An 18,752-nucleotide genomic window follows, 5' to 3' on the forward strand; every position below is an offset into this window, starting at 1 on the left:
TGAGTGCATTTTTTTTAAATCACTATTTGACGATTATATAAAACATGGTGGGGTTTCTTTATGCTTATCTGATTGTTGGACAAAAACGTCAGTTTTATGGTGGGCTTGGTTCACGTTCTTTTATCGGTGCCGCGGTCTGATGCTTAAAAAGGAAAAAAAAAAAAGCACGCGTGCCTCCACGGTTGTAGACATCTGTCATTCTAGCTGGACCTGCTGTTGGTGCCCACACAGCCCCCATCCCCCTGCAGCCTTGAGCTTGTTGACAGTAGGCTTCCTATTTTCTCTTTTTTTTTTTTATGTTTTGGCTCCCAACAGTTTCTTCCCCTCCTCGTTATGGTGATGCTGTTTTGTCCCGCATTTGCCTGTAGCTTTGTAGTTGCGGTTGCGTAATCTTTCTCAAGGCAGAGCTGCTCTGAAGGCGGAAATAATCTCACAACTTTTGAGTTCAATCTCAGCGGGCAGAGATGAAGAGATTTCATTTCCACGTGACAAATATTATAAGTCTCCTCTGTTTTAGACCGTCGATAAATCTCATTGGTAATGAAGAACCGCAGATGTTTCTGTCCTGTTTGTTAATCATTGCGCCTTTGAAAGTAAATGGATGTCTTAAAACACCTATTGGATATACCACATGCATGCACCCGTTAAATAGTGATGGATACCCTTGCACTGCAAAAATAGAACTAAAAATAAGAATTTTTTTCTTGAAATGAGAGCATGTTTCCTTGATTTGAGCAGGTAAATAAGATTATTTGCCAAAGGAATAAGATTTTTGCACCTAAAATGGGAACAACACATCTCCATCATCTTATTTGAAGTGTAGTATATCTAATTATCTTATTTTAGGGGTAAAAAGACTCATTCCATTGGCAGATAATCTTAATTAAGTGCTCAAATCAAGTGCAAATAACGTAATTTCAGGAAAATGTTCCTTATTTTTGGTTCTCTTTTTGCAGTGTGGGTAGACCTCAGCTGAGTGATGTATGAACTTGATTGCATTATTGCCAGTGTAAATCAGAAATAATTAATATTTGTTCATTAAGATACGCGCCGGGTTTAAATCTACCTGTATTTTCGGCTTTATTTCTGCGAGCAGGAAGGCTTTTTTAAGAGGTTTTTGTCCTCTGTGCGTGCGACTCACCTTCTCTGCCTCCAGCTACTGACTGCTGCTGAGTAAGTTACCTTTGGGCCGTGCGTTTTCAGCCTGCAGAAGGATGCGGTCCTGCCTGTTTGACTTGCCGAGGGCTTTTTAAATCTCCCGTTCTAATAAATCAGGGTCTGCCTATACCCAGCAGGACAGGAAAAAGATCATGATATGAGTTTTTTTTTTTTTTACAGGAGCTGTGCGTCTGTTTTACAGCATCATCTCAGAAATGAGCCGAAATCTCTTCCAAACCTTCACAATAAGAGCCTTAAGCATACTGTGATCTGAATTGAACTTATTAAAACATCCTACTGAGAGAAATGTTTAAAATTCAGAAAACCTATGTGTAATGGGGAGGAAATTATGAAATATATAACAGCTACAAAATTAGTAATAAAATAATGTAATCATCCTAACTTTACATGTAATAATCACAAGACGATGTAGTACCTTTTATCTGTAGGATGTTGTTGTTTTTTTATTTACAGCTTTGCACAGTGTACTTTATTAGTGTTAGAAGTTCTTTGTTAAATGCTAGTTATAATTGACACAAGTTTGCAAAATCACACAAGCTGATTAAAACATTTCTTTAAGAGCTATGTTTTATGTTGTGAGACTGTAATATCGCACACACCCACCCCTATGACTAACCTTTATTTAAATAAAATAAAATGGCATGACGGGCTTGAACAGAACTTTATCAGTATTGTCGTATCGCTGTAAGCGAGCTCTGGCTGGACTCTACGAAGTGAATTGTGTTTATGCATTCAGACTCTTAATGTCTGTAATGTATTTGGCGATGCTTGCTGTTTAACGCTGCAGAAAGTCTTTTTTTTTTTTTTCCAGAAAGAAAGCAAACAAGTCATTAAGAAACTACAACCAGCACACCAGAAGCAACTTCTGGTTTGAACAAATCGTATCGTTAAGCTGGAGATGCTGAGTTGTATTTATTTTTACTAGTAGCTGGATGGACGACTCATTGTCTGGAGTCAGTGTTTGCTTTGAACCTAAAGCAGAACAGCTTTAGCGCTTTGGAGTGATTTGTTTATGGAAAGTCGCATCACATTTGCCACATCTACCGACGTTATCGCATGTTGCATGAACCGTGGCGTCATGCATGGGCTTTGTGAAGCTTTTCTCTTTTTGTCTTGGATTCACCTTTTTCTATCTGTCAAAATGTAGTTTTATTGGCCAAGAAGAAAAAGATGCGTTTATTCCATTCTCCGTCTATTTATGATGTGCCCAACTGGCTTTGAGATGAATGTACACTGCAAAAAGGGAACTAAATGTAAGTAGAAATTTCTTGAAAAGAGTATATTTGTCTTTGATTTGAGTGGGTAAATAAGTATATCTGCCAATGGAATAAGAGTTTTGCACTTAAAATCAGGGTTCCTGCGGATCCTTAAAAAGTCTTAAAAGGCATTAAATTCTGTAATATAAAACTAAGGCCTTAATTGGCATTAAAATGTCTTAAATCAGTCTTTCTTAGGTCTTAAAATTGTTACCAGGTCATAAATAGGATTTAGTTTTTGTAATCCTTACCAAACAGTAAAATAATTGACACAATTATAAGCTTATATATTTTTAATTTACTGAACGGCCCAAACCATTATTGGTTCCGTCCCGATACCGGAACCAATAAAAACTGTTGCGGCCAAACCATAGCTGCGAAAAAGAGTTGGCACTGATTTCGAGTTTATTTTAGTAGGGAACAAAACAAAGTTTGTGAATTCAGTTCAGTAGTTGTTAAAAATATATGTGTAATTTGTGTGTTTTTTGGCTTTATTCCTATATGGAATGTTTTTCAAAATTTTAAACATGTCTACTGGGCCACAAAGTAATAGTTTATGTTAAAATAAACATTTGGGTGAAGTTGTCGCAACAAGGTTTATCTCGTTTATCGTGAAGTTGGTCTTAACTTTTTATTTCAAGTGGCATTAAAAAGTCTTGAATTTAACTTCCCTTATGCTGTAGGAACCCTGAAAATACGAACAACTCATCTCCATCATCTTAATGTAAGCGCACTATATCTAAAGATTTTATTTTAGGGGTCAAAATACTAATTCCATTGGCAGATCATATCAGTTAGCAGCTCAAATCAAGGACAAATAAACTTATTTTCAAAAATATTTACTTATTTTCCGTTCCCTTTTTGCAGTGTACCTGTTTGGGAGAGACATAGAACTGAAAGCTACTGTCTTTTAGAAAGAAAAACAAAAGTTTGTGCGTTAAAATAGAGAAACCTGAAAGCCTGGGCTGTCTCAGACAGATGCACAAACGTTTTTTTTGCGTTGCTCAGTGCTCCACCACAGTCGACGCTCAGAGGATGATAGTCTACTACTTTAGAGGTCAAGCGTCTTTTAATCTGCCGACTGATGTCCGGTTTTAAAGCTTCTGTGTCTGGAGGCTGCTGCTCTACACACACACACACACAGAGTCTGACTCTTGTGTATCAAGACAACCCGAAGGACTGCGTTAGTGAAAGGCATGATTACAGGTGAATACGGTCAGGGACACTGCAATTACGCTCAGTTTCAGTCAACGCGCCAGGGTTATTACTCTCCCCGCCGACATTATCTCCATTCTAAGTGCTGTGGGCGATTCAATAAAGAAAGATGTGGAATTGTGATCGCAATAGAAATAAAGCCCAACCATCAGAACAAGATGAGTGCCAACAGTTCACCCTTCCCTTGCCATGCAAATGGTGGAGCTGCCGGGACAAATAAGAGGGTTTGGTTTGCATAGATTACCAGTCACGCCTGTACCTGCATCACATGGATCGTGTGTGTGTGGGGGGGATTCCTTCGTTTTCGGGCCGCTTGCCGAGTGCTTTGCGAAAGCTGCAATTTACCAGGTGGTTAGACTTGATTTCGCCCGTTCTTCTGCGACCGCTCGGCCGCGGCTGCGCAGCACGCAAAGAGTAATTTTAATAGAAAATTGGAGGAGAGGTGCAGATCAGGGACAGGCGAGGCGCTGACCGTCTCTCTGCTTGCTTTCAGCTGTCGCAGCAGCAACAGGAAGAGCCTCGGCGTCGGGACGCCCTCGCCCACGCTGTCGCGGCCGCTTTCCCCGCTCTCGCTCAACACAGGTAATGTATGTTTTGAGGATAGCTCACACCTAGCGTAGAGCTTCTGCAACGACGGGCATTCATTCTGCACGAAAAAAAACATTCAAAGCTGATTTTTTAAAATTTCTTTTTAATGACCGATTTAAATGCCGCTGCCACAGTGATTCTCAGAGCTGTCAGACTGCTATAACACGCTCACAAAGTGTCGCTGTTGTAAGAGTCGGCCTTCATTTAGCTAAAATATTGGCTGACAGTTGTTGCCAAGCAGGAGTGACCTCATTTTTTTTTTTTCCTCCAGCCTAATCTGGTGTGACCTACACCTAATAAGTCATCAAAACACGCGCTTGGTTGCACAAGAAAAACAATACAAAGGCGAAAGAACTAGTCATCTGCATAGAGTTGTGCAACGCTAATACGGTGGATTTAAAGAGGGCGGGGTAAGCTGAAGATAATGAGCCGCGGCTTTTCAAGTCAATCGGGACGCCGTCACGCGTCACCGAGCGGGGAAGCCCTTGTGAGAAAGCAATCTCCGAAGCAGGAAATTAAGGAGAGGTTTAAAACCGGAATCCCCGACAAGCTGATGTTTGTTTTTCTTGTTTTTTTTTCAGTGGGACCGGTTCTTTTATGTCTGGGAACCCTATTTATTTCTTTTGCTTTATGTACAGAGTGGCAGAATGTAAACATGAGGATTTTTGGGCGACCCGTTAGTGCCAGAGAACACTTCCTGTTAATCCTGAAAGTGGTCTTTATCTGTATGGTTTTCAGACTTTGCACGTTTTTTTTTTTTTTGCCGTTTTCAGAGGAATATTTGTTTGACTTGTTCATTATGCTGTATTCAAATTAAGATTTTTTATTTTTTTTAAGAAAAAACAAAACAAAACAAAGGAATCCCCTGAAATATACCAACAGCAAAGAGAGCCGTTTGTAAAGCTTTGTAAAACCATCAGGCATCCTGGAGAACTCCTAAATCTGGCTTCTTGCTAGCAAAGATGTAGAGAAGCGAAACATTTTGCTTCAATTTCTTAGTGTTTAGGTGTTTTCTTCCTGCTCATTCAAACAGCATTGGACAAAGCGCCACAGCCCCTCAGGCAGCCGCTCTCCGCCAGAACAGCTTTGCTCGAGGGCTCTCCATAGCAGCGCTATGCAGATGCGCTCCCTTTTGAACTCAATCATGCTAAGGATTATCTAATCACAGACTAAAATCAAGCCCTAATTGGGCACTCAGCTGGCTGCATGTAAACAAACACCGCTTCCAGTGGATCCCACATCTCCAGACCCCGGCAGCACAACGCAGGCAGACGCTTTCCCCTGAATCCGCTGTTTACATACGGGTAGATTAATGTTTTGAAAAGTCATACCAAGCTCATATCGTTGGACCTTAGCAGGTGCCGACTTATGATGGGCCTTTTTAAGGGCTCCAGACATGATGTCACCCTTTTCAGGACATAAGCGATTGCAAACAGAGCCAGGACAGCTTGCTCGATCTATTATCATGTGTCTGTTTTTACAGCTGTGAATTGTTCTGCTATTGACATTGAGTTTCCTTGTTTAGCCGTGAGCAGCCCTCTAGACAGCCCTCGAAATGTGTCGACCAGTGCCTGCCTCAACTTTCCATTTGCCCGAAGGTATGTAAACTCGAACCGGAAAGCTTGTTTTTCCTGTTGGTCTACATCTCCGCTTTGTTGCATCGATGGCTTTTTGGATGACGTCTTTGTTTTTAACAGTGCTGAATGGAAATGCATGCGACGTGACCTTGTTTGATGTTAATCTTATTTCTCTCAGTTACACAAATGACCCCAATCCTAAAACCAGATGTTAGCAGTGTTTTCTCACTAAGATAAAATCTGGCTAAACTTTGTGTGTTTTTAGATCAGTTATAATTACCCAACCCCTTTTTAATATTAATTATATACCGTCTATTTTTTTGAACTGCACCAAAACACCCCCACAACATGATGATGGCTCCCCTCGTATCTCACAGTTGGGATGGTGTTCTCAGGCTCAAAAGATTCCCCCCTTTCCCTCCAAATGTAGCACTTATATTTTAGTTTCATTGGACCGCAGGACACCTTTCCAAAAATTATTTTGTCTTCTATATATATATATATATATATATATATATATATATATATATATATATATATATATATATATATTTTTTTTTTTTTTACAACAAAACAATTGTACATGAACAAAACCAAATAAAATGAGCGCGTGTCTAAAATTCTGATGGGTCTGGACAAAGATAAGTGTGTCAAAAACACATTTCTTTAAGATGAATAAGCAGAAAAACCCCTCCGCTTTCAGTGTCTGTTCCGGGTTTAGCTGAGAGATATGGCACGAATCTTTGTTAAGCATATCAACATGCTGTGAACCTATTTGCAGGTATGAACAATACTTCCTGTTAACCTATGAACAAACAGTAAAGCAGTAATGCTCCACTTGTGAAAGTAAATCTGTTGGGCAGACGGTAAGAAGAGACAAAGGAGTGAGTTTACATGGAGCCACTTCAGGAGGATAAAGCATTTTTTTTACCACCTAACCATTAGGCTAACGGCTATTTTATCAAGCAAATTAGTTTAGAGTCTTATCATAATACATGATGGAAGACAATAATCGTTCTCAGCAAATTTCTCTGAGATTTAGATTTATAAAGGATTTTAGGAGCGTGCTGTAAATACAAAGGCTGCATTAGCCTGCATCCATAAATACGATCAATTAAAATAATATTGATGTCTCTAAACATTAGGATGCATCAAAAAACTGTTTTTCTCTGCTACACACTTCCGTAACCCTCATTCCATCTTCATTACAACAAATGACACTGCATGTGAATCTGGGTCGCCCGGCTGCTCAGTCAGCTCACTCTTCCCGGTTTTGTGACGCATGCATATACCAGCATGGCGAGTCCCTACAACAATAATAACTTCTTAATCACTCCGGGAATCTGTGTTGAATACAAACCATATCATTTCCTGGTTGTAGTTCTCCTCACTGCTTTCTTTTTAGCGGAAAGTCATTATGCTGTCCGGTTTAAAGCCGGATTGTGTGCCTCCAATTCGGCTTGTTCCATTTCCCTGTGATATATTTGGTTACAATTTTTTTGTATTCAAAACCAGTGTACTAACTTTTAACTGCTAGTGTCAAAATCTTATGCTTAGTTTAAAAAAAAAGATATGAAATATTGGTGCATAGTGGTGAGAAAAGGCATTTGTTCACAAATTCAGTGGCAAAAGGGAATCCGGCCGGTTTTGCTTCTTTTTAAATAATAACTTCTTCCTTCTTGAGCAACCCATGTTGGTGCAGAACCAGTTTCATTCTGGATAATGACCTAGTGAAGATGCTTATAAGCATCTTCACTAGGTCTTTTGGTTTTGATTAATGGTTGACCCACACGTTTCACAGCAAAAACATGTTCACCTTTCTTCCCTTGGGAAGAATATAGCTAGACCTTTTCACTGGATGGATATTTTCATATACTTGTTTCAACAGATAAACGTTGCACCTTCAAGCATCTGGAAAAGATATTGACGTGTATTGTCGTTGTTTTTGGGCAAGACGCTTCACCCAAATTGCCTGCTGGCGGTGGTCAGAGGACCCGGTGGCCCCGATGTACGGCAGCCTCGCCTCTATCAGTCTGCCCCAGTGCAGCTGTGGCTACTAACATAGCTCACCACCGTCAGGGTGTGAATCACTGACTGTAGAGTAAAGCGCTTTGGGGTCGTCAGACTAGTTTAAGCGCTGTACAAGAACAGGTTATTTACCATTTAGAAGGCATATCTTCCTTGATTTCTATTGATTTGTGTGTTAGAGTTAGGTGTCCGTTATTATACATCCACAAGTGGGCCTCTTCTTAGCTCAGTTGCTGTGAAATAACCTATAAGAAGGGTACAAAATCAGTTTGTTTATCGTGAAGTTGGTCTTAACTTTTTATTTCAAGTGGCATTAAAAAGTCTTAAAAAGTCTTAAATTTAACTTGCCTTATGCTGTAGGAACCCTGTAATCATACAGTGAGGATAGAAGGGTCACGTGTCTTTTTATACAGACTCTGTAAGCGTCCTGAGTTCCCGTGTGTTTGCGGCGTACCCATGTTTGTACGCGTGTCCATGCATGCCACCAGCATGCACAACATAAAGTGGGTTAACTGTATGCATGTAAACTGTTCTTTGCAGCCTTTTGTAACTGCATAATCAAAATCAACTAAACACATGAAAAAATGTTATCCTTGATCCCAGTGTAGGGGGTTTCCTGGAAACATTAGATGTGTGTGTGTGCTGGTAAAGAGGCAGACAGCTTGTGGAGCAGAAGGAGAGGGAAGGCAGCAGCAGCAGCACGGTGACCGAGGCTGACTCAGCCCAGCGTCGCTCACACCTTCCCTCCCCTCCCCCCCACTGCCAGGTCTTCTTACAGCTGACTCCCCCTCAGCAGGACGCATGCATGCAGACAGACCGAGGCTACCCCCGAAGCCCCCCCTCCCGTCCCCCACACACACACATCATTCAATCAGCTTCCCATGGCAACGCGCTCTTCTTGCCGCAGGCGTGCGAGCCCGCGGGGAAGGCTGCGCCTCGGAGAAACTCGAGAGCAGTCATTAAAAAGCGATGAGAGGTTTAGGTGCCTCCCCGTTGACGCTGCCGCCGAGAGACGTTCTGCTGACCTAAGCGAAAAGCTCATCAGAGATGAAAGCAAATGGAGGAATATTTCATCTTTAGACGTTTTTTGCCTTTAACGGTCTTATATTATAATCTTGGGAAAGTTCAGTCCGTGCATTTCAGTAACTTTGTAATTACGCATGCGTAATGCTTTTATCACAAGCGTGTGCAATCACTTATAAGCATGTCTGTTCCTCTACCTTACATGTTGCGTTTGATGATGCCGTACGATCACTAAAACGCGCCCAGCTCAAGAGCTCGCCGCTCTCCGTCGTGCAGAGAACATGTTCTGAGATTAATTTCTGTGCCTTGTAATGTTGACGAATGAAAACTGGCAAGGAAGGCAGCGTTGTCAGTGCTAATCCCTCAGATGAATGCCAGAGGTCGCAGGATCACTTGTGCAAGAATCCTCAAACTCACAGACTCTCTCTCTTTGCTTTTCTCTCTCCCTCTCTCTCTCTCTCCCTCTCCCCTCTTTATGCTGTCGTGATCTCAGCCACTTGGCTCGCGCTGAAAGGTAGCTTCTTTTTGAATCCTTCATTTCTTACTCCATGTCTTTTTCTGCTTCCCTCTGACGTAAAGCTTACATTTCTCAAGCATTGCCTCTGGCCAGATAAGAAAGGGATGCTGAAGAACAAGCCTTATATGTGAACATGGGCGATAATTTTATGCTGTTATAGTAACAGGATTGTGTGTTTTTATAGGGACCCTCACATGTGAAATGCTAACTAGCAGCGAGGCTTGCATAACACACTTCTCCTTGTGTCCCTCAGAGCTGAGGGCCGACGTTGGTCTCTGGCTTCCCTTCCTTCGTCCGGCTATGGCACCAACCCTCCGAGCTCCACCGTCTCGGTAAGTCCCCCCCCCCCCCCCCCCCCACCACCAGAAACATGGCGACGTCCTCGCCGGTTGATGCAAGGCAGCCAAAGCAGTTTTTCACACTTCAGTCAGCCCAAGTAGCACATTTGGTTTGTGCAAAGAGGAGGCCAGAAAATGCCAAGCCCAAGATGACAAACCGCTAATTGTTTATCCGCGTCGTCTGCTTCAGTGAGTCACTCTCGCAGTCTTTGAAACTCGCCGTGAGGAGCAGAATACACAGTCTGGATGGTAAATAAGGGGAGAAATAAAACGAGCGTGTTTCAAAGGATCGTATCGTTAATGGCTTTTCATTAAAAAGAAAAAAAAAAACTTTTATTTGTTGCAATACCACACTGCAAAAACAGGACTAAAAATAACTCAAATTTTCTTGAAACGAGTGCATTTATCCTTAATTTGAGCAGGTAAATAAGATTATCTGCCAATGGAATAAGAATGTTGCACTTAAAATAGGAACAACTCATCTCCATCATCTTATTTTAAGTCCAGGATGTCTAATTATCTTGTTTTAGGGGTCAAAATACTCATTCTATTGGCAGATAATCTTATTTACCTGCTCAAATCAAGGACAAACGTACTAATTTCAAGAAATGTTTACTTATTTTTAGTTCTGTTTTTGCAGTGCAGTGTGCAGAAATGGAGGATTTGAGAAGAAAATGTCCAAATGTCCAGGGCTAACCAGAGTAAAGGGAAGGCGGTTTATTGGTCGGCGTAAGACAGTGTAGGCCCAGAGGTCACCGAGGACAAGAAGCCCTCTTGGACAGAAGCTTTATTAAAAAAAAGATGTTCTTAAACATGCTACACCATCGACAAGATTATTTACTCAATATCTCAGTAGACACGAACGTCAAAAGACACCATGTTAAAGAGATGGTTCAGGATATTTGAAGATTATTTGAAAACAATTATGAGCGGGTAATATCTTACGTTTAACAGATAATTCTCAGTCTTAGTTCAACGTGAATTTAAACGTGTTGTTCTCGGCTAGTCAGAAGAGATGCTGAGACCAGAGCAGACTTCCCCCGTCCTAAATACCACCTGTTACCTCCATGTCTGGTATAAACAGTCACTGAAAACATAACAATGGTTTAAACAGGGTTCCTACAATCTCCAGTTAGGTATTTCACCATATTTTTTTTAGATAGACATGGTTTTTCTTTGATCTGCCAATTTATCCCTGATTTCTTACACCCTACAGTGTTTTGGTTTTATTTACTAACAGAATGCAGAAATGATGTTTAAAAAATCAAATAGGGTCTTTTCTAGGGCTGGCTATTATTGAGAACCTCTCCTTTCGAGTCGATTTTAACTCTTTGGGTCGCGATTTGATTCAAAAATGATTCGAGATTAATTTAAATGTTTCAATATTTATTTATTTTGTAAGAAGTACCTGTCTTTAGTTACAATTTAGATATTTAGTTATATTTTTCAATATGAACAGATATTGTATACCAGTTCATGCATTATTTTTGAGAAATGGAGTACAAAAGTGAAAATATGACAGTATTAACATTAAAGTACACGTAAACCTAAATTATTAAATGTTCCTCTTAGAAACTGGGATGATTCTCATAAATCTTAGCAACAACACATCTGAAAATAAAGCACTAGCGCAGTGATACTTGTGTTGAATATAGAAAGCAAACGTTATAAAGAGGATTACAGGACAGACCGGCCAATATAATATACAGCAAAAACACACAGTATACAGCCTTTAAGGTAAACTATAACAACGTACACTATATGTTCCTTGCAACAAAATAACATAAACTTAACTTGAACCTAACAGAATAAAGAACTGGAAAGATAATAAACGTACATTGTTTACTTTATGAGTACCCGCTGCAGAAACGGACTCTTTTCTGCTACACTATCCATAACCTTATCTCTCCAGCATTTTATCATATTCATCGTTAGCAGAAGCATTCGAGAGCCAGACTGGGAGAGAAGAGGCTTTTTGATCCGTTGCTGCTGACTTTTAAGCGCCACAGAGGGTTTTTGTGTCTGTCTGCCGGGCTCTGTGGGACAAGGCTTTTCTGATAAATGCTGCTCAGTGTGTCGGTCGGCCCTGTGGCGCTCGTTCACGCGTCAGCGGGTCCGCTCCGCGGCCGCGCGCTGAGCAGAGCCTGGCTGCAGCCGAGGAGAGGTAGAGAAGGCGCGGCGCAGAGCGTTTTGAGATTATGGGAAATCCCCGGTAATCCCAGTCTGCAGCTGTATTATCACTGCGGTAAAATCATCTCCTTCATTTACGTCCGTGGTGTCCCGCCCGTACAACGTGAACCCAGTGGCCAGGGGGACTAATCTAGTCAGAGGATTTTCTGAATCCATAGAGAATACACCACTTTTTTATTAGCGTCGTATAGTTTTAGCGTCGGGTTCATTAGTTGTGGAAGATCAGATCAGGTAGTAGTTATCCAAAAAGGACTCGAGTAAATGTATATTTGGTTAAAAGTCTACTACTGAATTACTGTTTTGTCATAAAACCTGATTTAATTTGTAAAAAATGTTAGAGAAAATAAAATGTATATAAAAAGTTATGTGCAAGCTCTGCTAGTTTTGAAGAATAGGATAAGAAAATTAGTAAAAAATAAAAAAAACATCATTACAAAATAAAGCATTCAGACAAGATATAAACATGTCTAATATATTTTTTAAGGCTTTTAAAACCAATACATTCAGTAGGTAATGTATATATTTTTAAACACACATGTTTGTGTGAATTCGCTTGACCTACAAATGACTCATCAGGCTCCGTAGACAGAAAATAACATCAGAACAAGGAAGCTAAGCGTCGCTTTAACATTAAGCGTAAAAGGTTTCTGTCTGGCGCATTTTTGGTGTATAGATCTTTTTTTTTTTTTTTTTTTTTTCAGTGAAGTAACTCTAGGTGGGCTGAGTACTCATAAACCGTACTTAAAAGTTGCCAAACTTCAAAATAACATTCCTCAAGTTGAAGTAAAAGCTATGACGCAGTAAAACTACTCCTAAAAGTACTCGATTGATTTTAACTGTGTAAATGTTATTAGCAGCAACCCGTCCATTGGCACCTACAGATAATAAGGCAGCTTCAAGGGTGTGTTTTGCTCTCAATTGTCTTGAATGTTATTAAAAAGCAAGAAAGTTGAGTCTAGAAAAGTATGAAATGTAATAATAAAAATGTAATGGAAACCAATGCAATTTTATTTTTGAGATTTGAGTTGCTTTACGGTGGTAGAGGTCCGCTGTAAGCCTTTGCCACTTCTGGCGGCAGCCGTTAGCTTCAGCCCGAGGACAAACTAACTAACTTGGGTTTATACTAAACTTGGGCTTTAAAATAAATGATGATTTGACGAGAGTTACCTGCTGCAGCTCAGACATTAACTACTTGTTGCCTCACCGCTGCAGACGTAAATTGTCCCTTTACCTGGAGCTGTTTGGTTGCCTTCGTTATGATTTACCCTGCTCTCCAAGTTAGCAGATATTATGTTTATTTTCCTGTTTGGCTTTAATCCCCGATTCACACACATGGTTAGGTATTTATTCCTCGTTTCTGAGGCCCATCAGAAAATTCGTCCACAGGTGCCCTGTGAGTTAGGGGCAGAGGAAAGTACGCCCGACCTGTCGGATCATGTATGTGTTTTTTTTAGCGTTATTAGCTCATCCCTCGGTCTCAGGAACGGGGTAGGACCTACAAGTAAGAGCAGCCTCTGAGACGAGAAGGAAATCTGTGATGTTGACACTGACAAATTTCTGCACAAAGAACTTGTCGAAATAGTTTCGGCTTGAATCAGAATTTCCCAGTTTGCAACATGGCTCCTTAACCTTTGTTTGTGTTGTTGCAGATATAAACTGGCACGTGTCGCTTTCAGAAATGTTTTTGTTTTTTTAGTAGTGGTTCACTGTCTCTGCTGAGGTCTGTGGAGTCAAAAATTAACCCCTTCTTTTCTTTGAATAGTTATCGTTTCAAAGGTTTGTCATAGTGGCTTCTACTGTCACCTGGCAAAAAGTAGAATCTAAGTAATTATCTAATTTTGTCTCTGTGTGTGTGTGCAGTCGTCCTCGTCCTCCCAGGAGCGTCTTCACCAGCTTCCTTACCAGCCGACGCAAGATGAGCTCCACTTCCTCTTCAAGCACTTCCGCAGCACCGACAGTATTACCGACGAGGACGGACGGCCCTCGCCGCTCATACGGCCTCGGTCAAGGAGCCTCAGGTAGAGGACCCTGAAAAAAAAAAAAAAAAAACATGTGGCGACCGTCTCTGTTGGTGCTTACAGACGTGATGCAATAAGTAACCACAAAGTGTCACCACTGTGTGCATGAAACCTGACAAAGGTTCCTGCAGTGTTGAACAATCTGCAGTTTGATTTTGGGGGGGGATTTTATTTTTAGATCTGAATGTGTCTGGACAGCATAAAGTGTTAAAATCGTATTTATTTTATTGATTGACTTTAGTTGTTATGTATTAATCCACCCAGCCATCCGTTTAGTCTTATGTTTTTGCGCGGTCCGCCTTTAAAGCCTGGCTGCTGTAGAAATACATTTGTTGCCAACCTTTAGTTTTTAAACTTGAACTTTGAAAATCTGGAAATATGCAGGGTTCCCACGGGTCCTTGAAATCCTTGAAAGTTTGTGAATCTGAATAAATAAATTCAAGGCCCTTGAAAGTTCTTTAAAACAGCCAAAAAAACACCTTGTCCTTGAAAGTCCTTGAATGCACTGAAATTGTGTCTTTAACAAAGGTAACAAAAGCCTGAGAATGATTTAAATCTATCTCTGATTAGCTTTCTGGCAACCGTGGCACTTTAAACAGAAGTCAAAAACTAGCTTAATCAACGATGAAAGTAAGTGAAACAAATTGATATAATTCTGAACATCTCAATTCTGCACTTTTTTCCATAAAATTCTATGAAACGGTAGGCTAATGTACATCTTATATGTAATGTAGTATGGCATAGCCATGTACTGTGGATATAAATGTAGGCTATGCATATGATCAATATCAATGTAGGCTATAAATTAAGTCCACTTTCTTGCATTGCTTCTGACCCAACAACTTCTATGCCGTTTAGTCTTATATTGAATTTGCATTGTATTAAAATATGATAACCTATTCAGCGGTCACAGTAGGTAAATGCCGCCACGTGTGGTCCTTGAATTTGAGGAAATTGGTCCTGGAAAGTCCTTGAAAGGTCCTTGAATTTGATGTTCACCAAGGTGTGGGAACCCTGAATATGACATTAGAAAATGTGTAGGAACCTTGAACATATGTTTTGAAAACAAAGTTTAAGACGATGGTGTGAAATTTGAGCTTCTCAATATTCTGGAAGGAAGATAAACACTTTACATGCTTTAATTGCTTTCTGTTAACTTTGTGGTTACATAAGTGTTCATTTGTTGTGGCGCTCTGTCTGAAGCCCCTTTATGTTCTGTTTTTTTTTTGGAGATGAAAATATTAGACTGTTATTTTATGCAGATTAAAAACAGTAATCCGTCTAAAGGGATTAACTTGCGCTTGTTATGCAAGAAAAAACGTTTCGGATTAATCTCAGACGGAGATTGCAGGTTGTTTGCAGACTATCGGATGTCATGACGACCTGGACAAACGGCGCTTTTAGCACCTCCTGCCTCCTCCTAATGTCGGCACGTTCCTGTTGGTTGGCAGGCAGGTGGAGATCTGACTGCAGAGCAGCGTGATCTTGACAACTTTTGTCTGTTGGCTGCGCTCTGCGCTGTTTGTGCGGTGCCTGAATGCTCCATGTTCTGGCACCATGGTGTGCAGTACGTGGGCGTGCTAGCTAGCAGAGCGCCTCCGGGACGAAGCTGCCGAACTGTATTCGGTGGTGGGTTGTTTTTCGGGGGAGGGGGCGGGAGGTGATTGAAGGCTTTGACAGCAACGGAGCGGTCGTTTTATGATAAGAAAAAAAAAAAAAAACATTTGAAAATGGCCCAGGGAGCCTGTTTGCATGTGATAGGTTTTTCCCTCCGTCTGTTCTGTTTGAAGCTCCATCAAGTAAGTATTCGCAGTTCAAACGCGCTTATCTCATTGGCTTTAAATGCTGAAGTGGTGTTGCAGTACATGACTAATTGATTGGTGTTGATGACTCACCCAGTTTAGCTGAGAGAAGCCTCAGCTGCTGGTAAAGATATGTTTCGTGTAGAAACATTCAGGCCCGACAGCAGAATCCACTCCGAGTTCAGCTTTTCCAGCTCAGGTGCCGTCAAATAAAAAATTTTTGGCTTGGCTTTTGGCAAGATCAGACCTAGCTGACCCAGTAAAAGCAGTTTCCGTCACACCCATCACGAGTTTCCGTGCGTGTTTAGTCGCACTGCAGTTAACAGACGGCTTATGTGTTTAGAAAGAGCGATGACCCGAGTGTGGGATACAGTTGACTGTATAGAAAGAGACAATCTTATTTTCCTTCTCTCTATCGGACATGAAAACTGACTAAACCTCTCCTGTTGTAGATCTGGTAGGATTACCAAAATCATTTTTATTTCCTTAATGCCACAGAATAATGACAGAGAATTTTCTTTTAATAGTTATTTTGTTTTAACTACTGACGTACTACCCCTTTCAAACAATGTGGGAAAACTCAGAAGATGATGTCATGGCTTTGTAGGCTTCTCATTATGGTTAATTCATGACCTTTAAAAGAAATGGATGTACACCTTCTGATGTATTTCATGGCAACACATCAAACCCACTGCATCCTTGAGGTACTTCGCTTGAAAATGACACCAAATTAGCCAAGATATTAGGAAAATAACCCTATTTCCAGATGCCTAAAGGGTCTGTGTTCATCTGCTCAAGTCTAAATGAGACACTGTGTGTCAGAGATGAGCGTGTTTTGGTGTGAAAACACCAAGTGAAACACGTCTTGTACAGATATGGGCAGAAAGGCCGCTCAGAGAGGAAGAAGCCATTACACCAGTAGCAACAAAAGCCAGATTACAGCTTGTAGACGCGCACAGAGACAAATATTTAACATTTTTGGCGATTTGTCATGTGGTCTGACGAAACTGAAATCAAAGTGTTTGCCCATAATTAACGTTTTTGAGGGGAAAAAGGAGGGAAGCTCGCAAGCCTGAGAACGACCTCCCAACTGTGCAGTGCAGACATGGCAGGACCATGCTGTGTGGGTATTTATTATCATGAGGTAACGATGCAGTGAAGAACCAAGCAACATTTAAAGACATCTGTTCTGTGAGGAGGATTTGAAGAAAGTAAAAAAAAAAAAAAATCTCTGAAAAATTATGGTTTAGCGTGATTTTAGCGTGATTTTAAATTCATATGGTGAGAAAATAAGTTGCCGTGTGTCTATCTGCACAGTGTACGTAACAATCTGGTTCCAACTGCATCCACTTTCACCCTCACACCATGTTCTAGTTCAGAGGACAGAGTGATTTAATTATGTATTGATAAAACAAGCTGCAGTGTCGATCAATGACCCTAAATGAACTCTTTTTCTTTTGTTTGTTTTTTTTTCTAGTCCCGGGCGATCAACCACCTCCTTTGACAACGAGATAGTCATGATGAACCATGTTTACAGAGAGCGTTTTCCAAGGGTACGTATTAGAAGATGCCCTACACGCCCTTCATCTGTTGCACCCAAACGTGTCTAAGCAGGTCTTAATGCGGGATGTTTAATCCGTCTAAGATGACAACGACTGGGGTTTCTTAAAACATGTGGCCTGTTATGACAGAGGTGCTCAATCCTAAGAGCCACAAGCCATAACAGGTGTTGAAAACTTGTTTAATGACTCACGGGTGGAGACACACGGCCATATGAGCTCCCCCCCTTTGGTGCCATCAAGGGAGTGAAAATCATAATTACTAGTTTGTTGATTATTATACGGTGTTTTTTTTTGTGTTCTTGTCCTCTCTGAAGGCCACAGCCCAGATGGAGGAGCGCTTGTTGGAGATTGTCACGCACTACTCTCCAGACAGCTCCCTCCCGCTGGCTGACGGCGTGCTGGGCTTCATCCAGCACCAGTTGGTGGAGCTGGTCAGAGACTGTCTGGACAAGTCTCAGAAAGGCCTGGTGACGTCTCGCTATTTCGCCGAGCTGCAGGAGAAGCTGGAAAAGCTGCTGCACGAGGTGAGAGAACGGACACGCTGAATAAAGGTCCCCCTCGTCGGATGGCGTCCTGGCATAAAATGGACCCCCCCCCCCACCTCCCCCTTGTAGTTTTAAGCACAAGTTAAGGAGCTTAAATGGAGCTTTTTAAATGGTGGTAAAGTTACAGAAGCAGACTGATTGAGCTTGATAACCATCTGATGGGCAAAGGAACACACAGTAGATCTGGCAGCTGAAACTCTGCGTAACGGCGGGATGCATTTTAACATTTTAGCATTTTTAATACCATGTTGAGAATAATTTAGTAGTGAGATTTAAGGAATTTCAGAAAATAGTAAAGGCCTGATCCATTATGTTAAAACTATATGCGTACCAAATCCCAAGCTGCAGCTTTCACGGTCATTGCTGATTAAAGTGTTACGAAGCCAACAAGGGGAAAGTTTGTGGAAACTTAAGTATAATTCAAATATCTGGGATACGTGCAAAGCGTGTAAAACCCTAGAACTGAAAGCTGACTCAGTTTCATAATCCTGACAAAATACTGGTAACCATAGCAGCTCCTTTCGCTGTTTTTCTGCATGTGTCAGACGGACGGCCCTTCCAGCTGAATTGATAAGTCTGTTCTCATGCAGAGGAGCACATTCCTTCTTATACAAACATTACTTCATATTTGTGCCAAAGCTTCAGTGTTTGTTTGTTTTTTTCCCCCCCGTTTTCCTTTTCTTGGGTGTAGAGAAAGCTTGAGAAAGACAGAATGAAATAAGTCCACACCAGTAGAACCGAACCCATGTTGCCCATGTTGGCAGCGTAGACGGGTATCGGGGTGTTAAAACGTTAAAACGTTCCACCATCCATCCAGTTTAAGGTCTTTACAATGAGCTGTCAGAGTGACTAGTGTTTTCTTCATGGAGCTTGGAGTCGGGCGGAGTTCCCATCCGCCTAAAGTCGCTGAGCAC

General features: G+C 41.1%; 1 protein-coding gene across 3 annotated transcripts in view; it reads left to right on the top strand.

Moving 5' to 3' along the window:
* The window catches only part of mast3b (microtubule associated serine/threonine kinase 3b), a 45,689-nt gene that overhangs the window by 12,694 nt on the left and 14,243 nt on the right, over positions 1 to 18,752 (top strand). For 2 of the 3 annotated variants that reach the window (XM_036134262.1, XM_036134264.1), the window contains 7 exons: positions 4,144 to 4,232; positions 5,764 to 5,836; positions 9,360 to 9,380; positions 9,637 to 9,715; positions 13,772 to 13,929; positions 17,209 to 17,284; positions 17,608 to 17,817. In XM_036134262.1, the coding sequence (XP_035990155.1) occupies positions 4,144 to 4,232; positions 5,764 to 5,836; positions 9,360 to 9,380; positions 9,637 to 9,715; positions 13,772 to 13,929; positions 17,209 to 17,284; positions 17,608 to 17,817 (706 nt within the window). The remainder of the gene's footprint in view (positions 1 to 4,143; positions 4,233 to 5,763; positions 5,837 to 9,359; positions 9,381 to 9,636; positions 9,716 to 13,771; positions 13,930 to 17,208; positions 17,285 to 17,607; positions 17,818 to 18,752) is intronic. The other variant, XM_036134263.1, reaches the window with a different exon arrangement.

The sequence above is a fragment of the Fundulus heteroclitus genome, unplaced genomic scaffold (genome assembly GCF_011125445.2).
Source record: "Fundulus heteroclitus isolate FHET01 unplaced genomic scaffold, MU-UCD_Fhet_4.1 scaffold_78, whole genome shotgun sequence".
NCBI lineage: Eukaryota > Metazoa > Chordata > Actinopteri > Cyprinodontiformes > Fundulidae > Fundulus > Fundulus heteroclitus.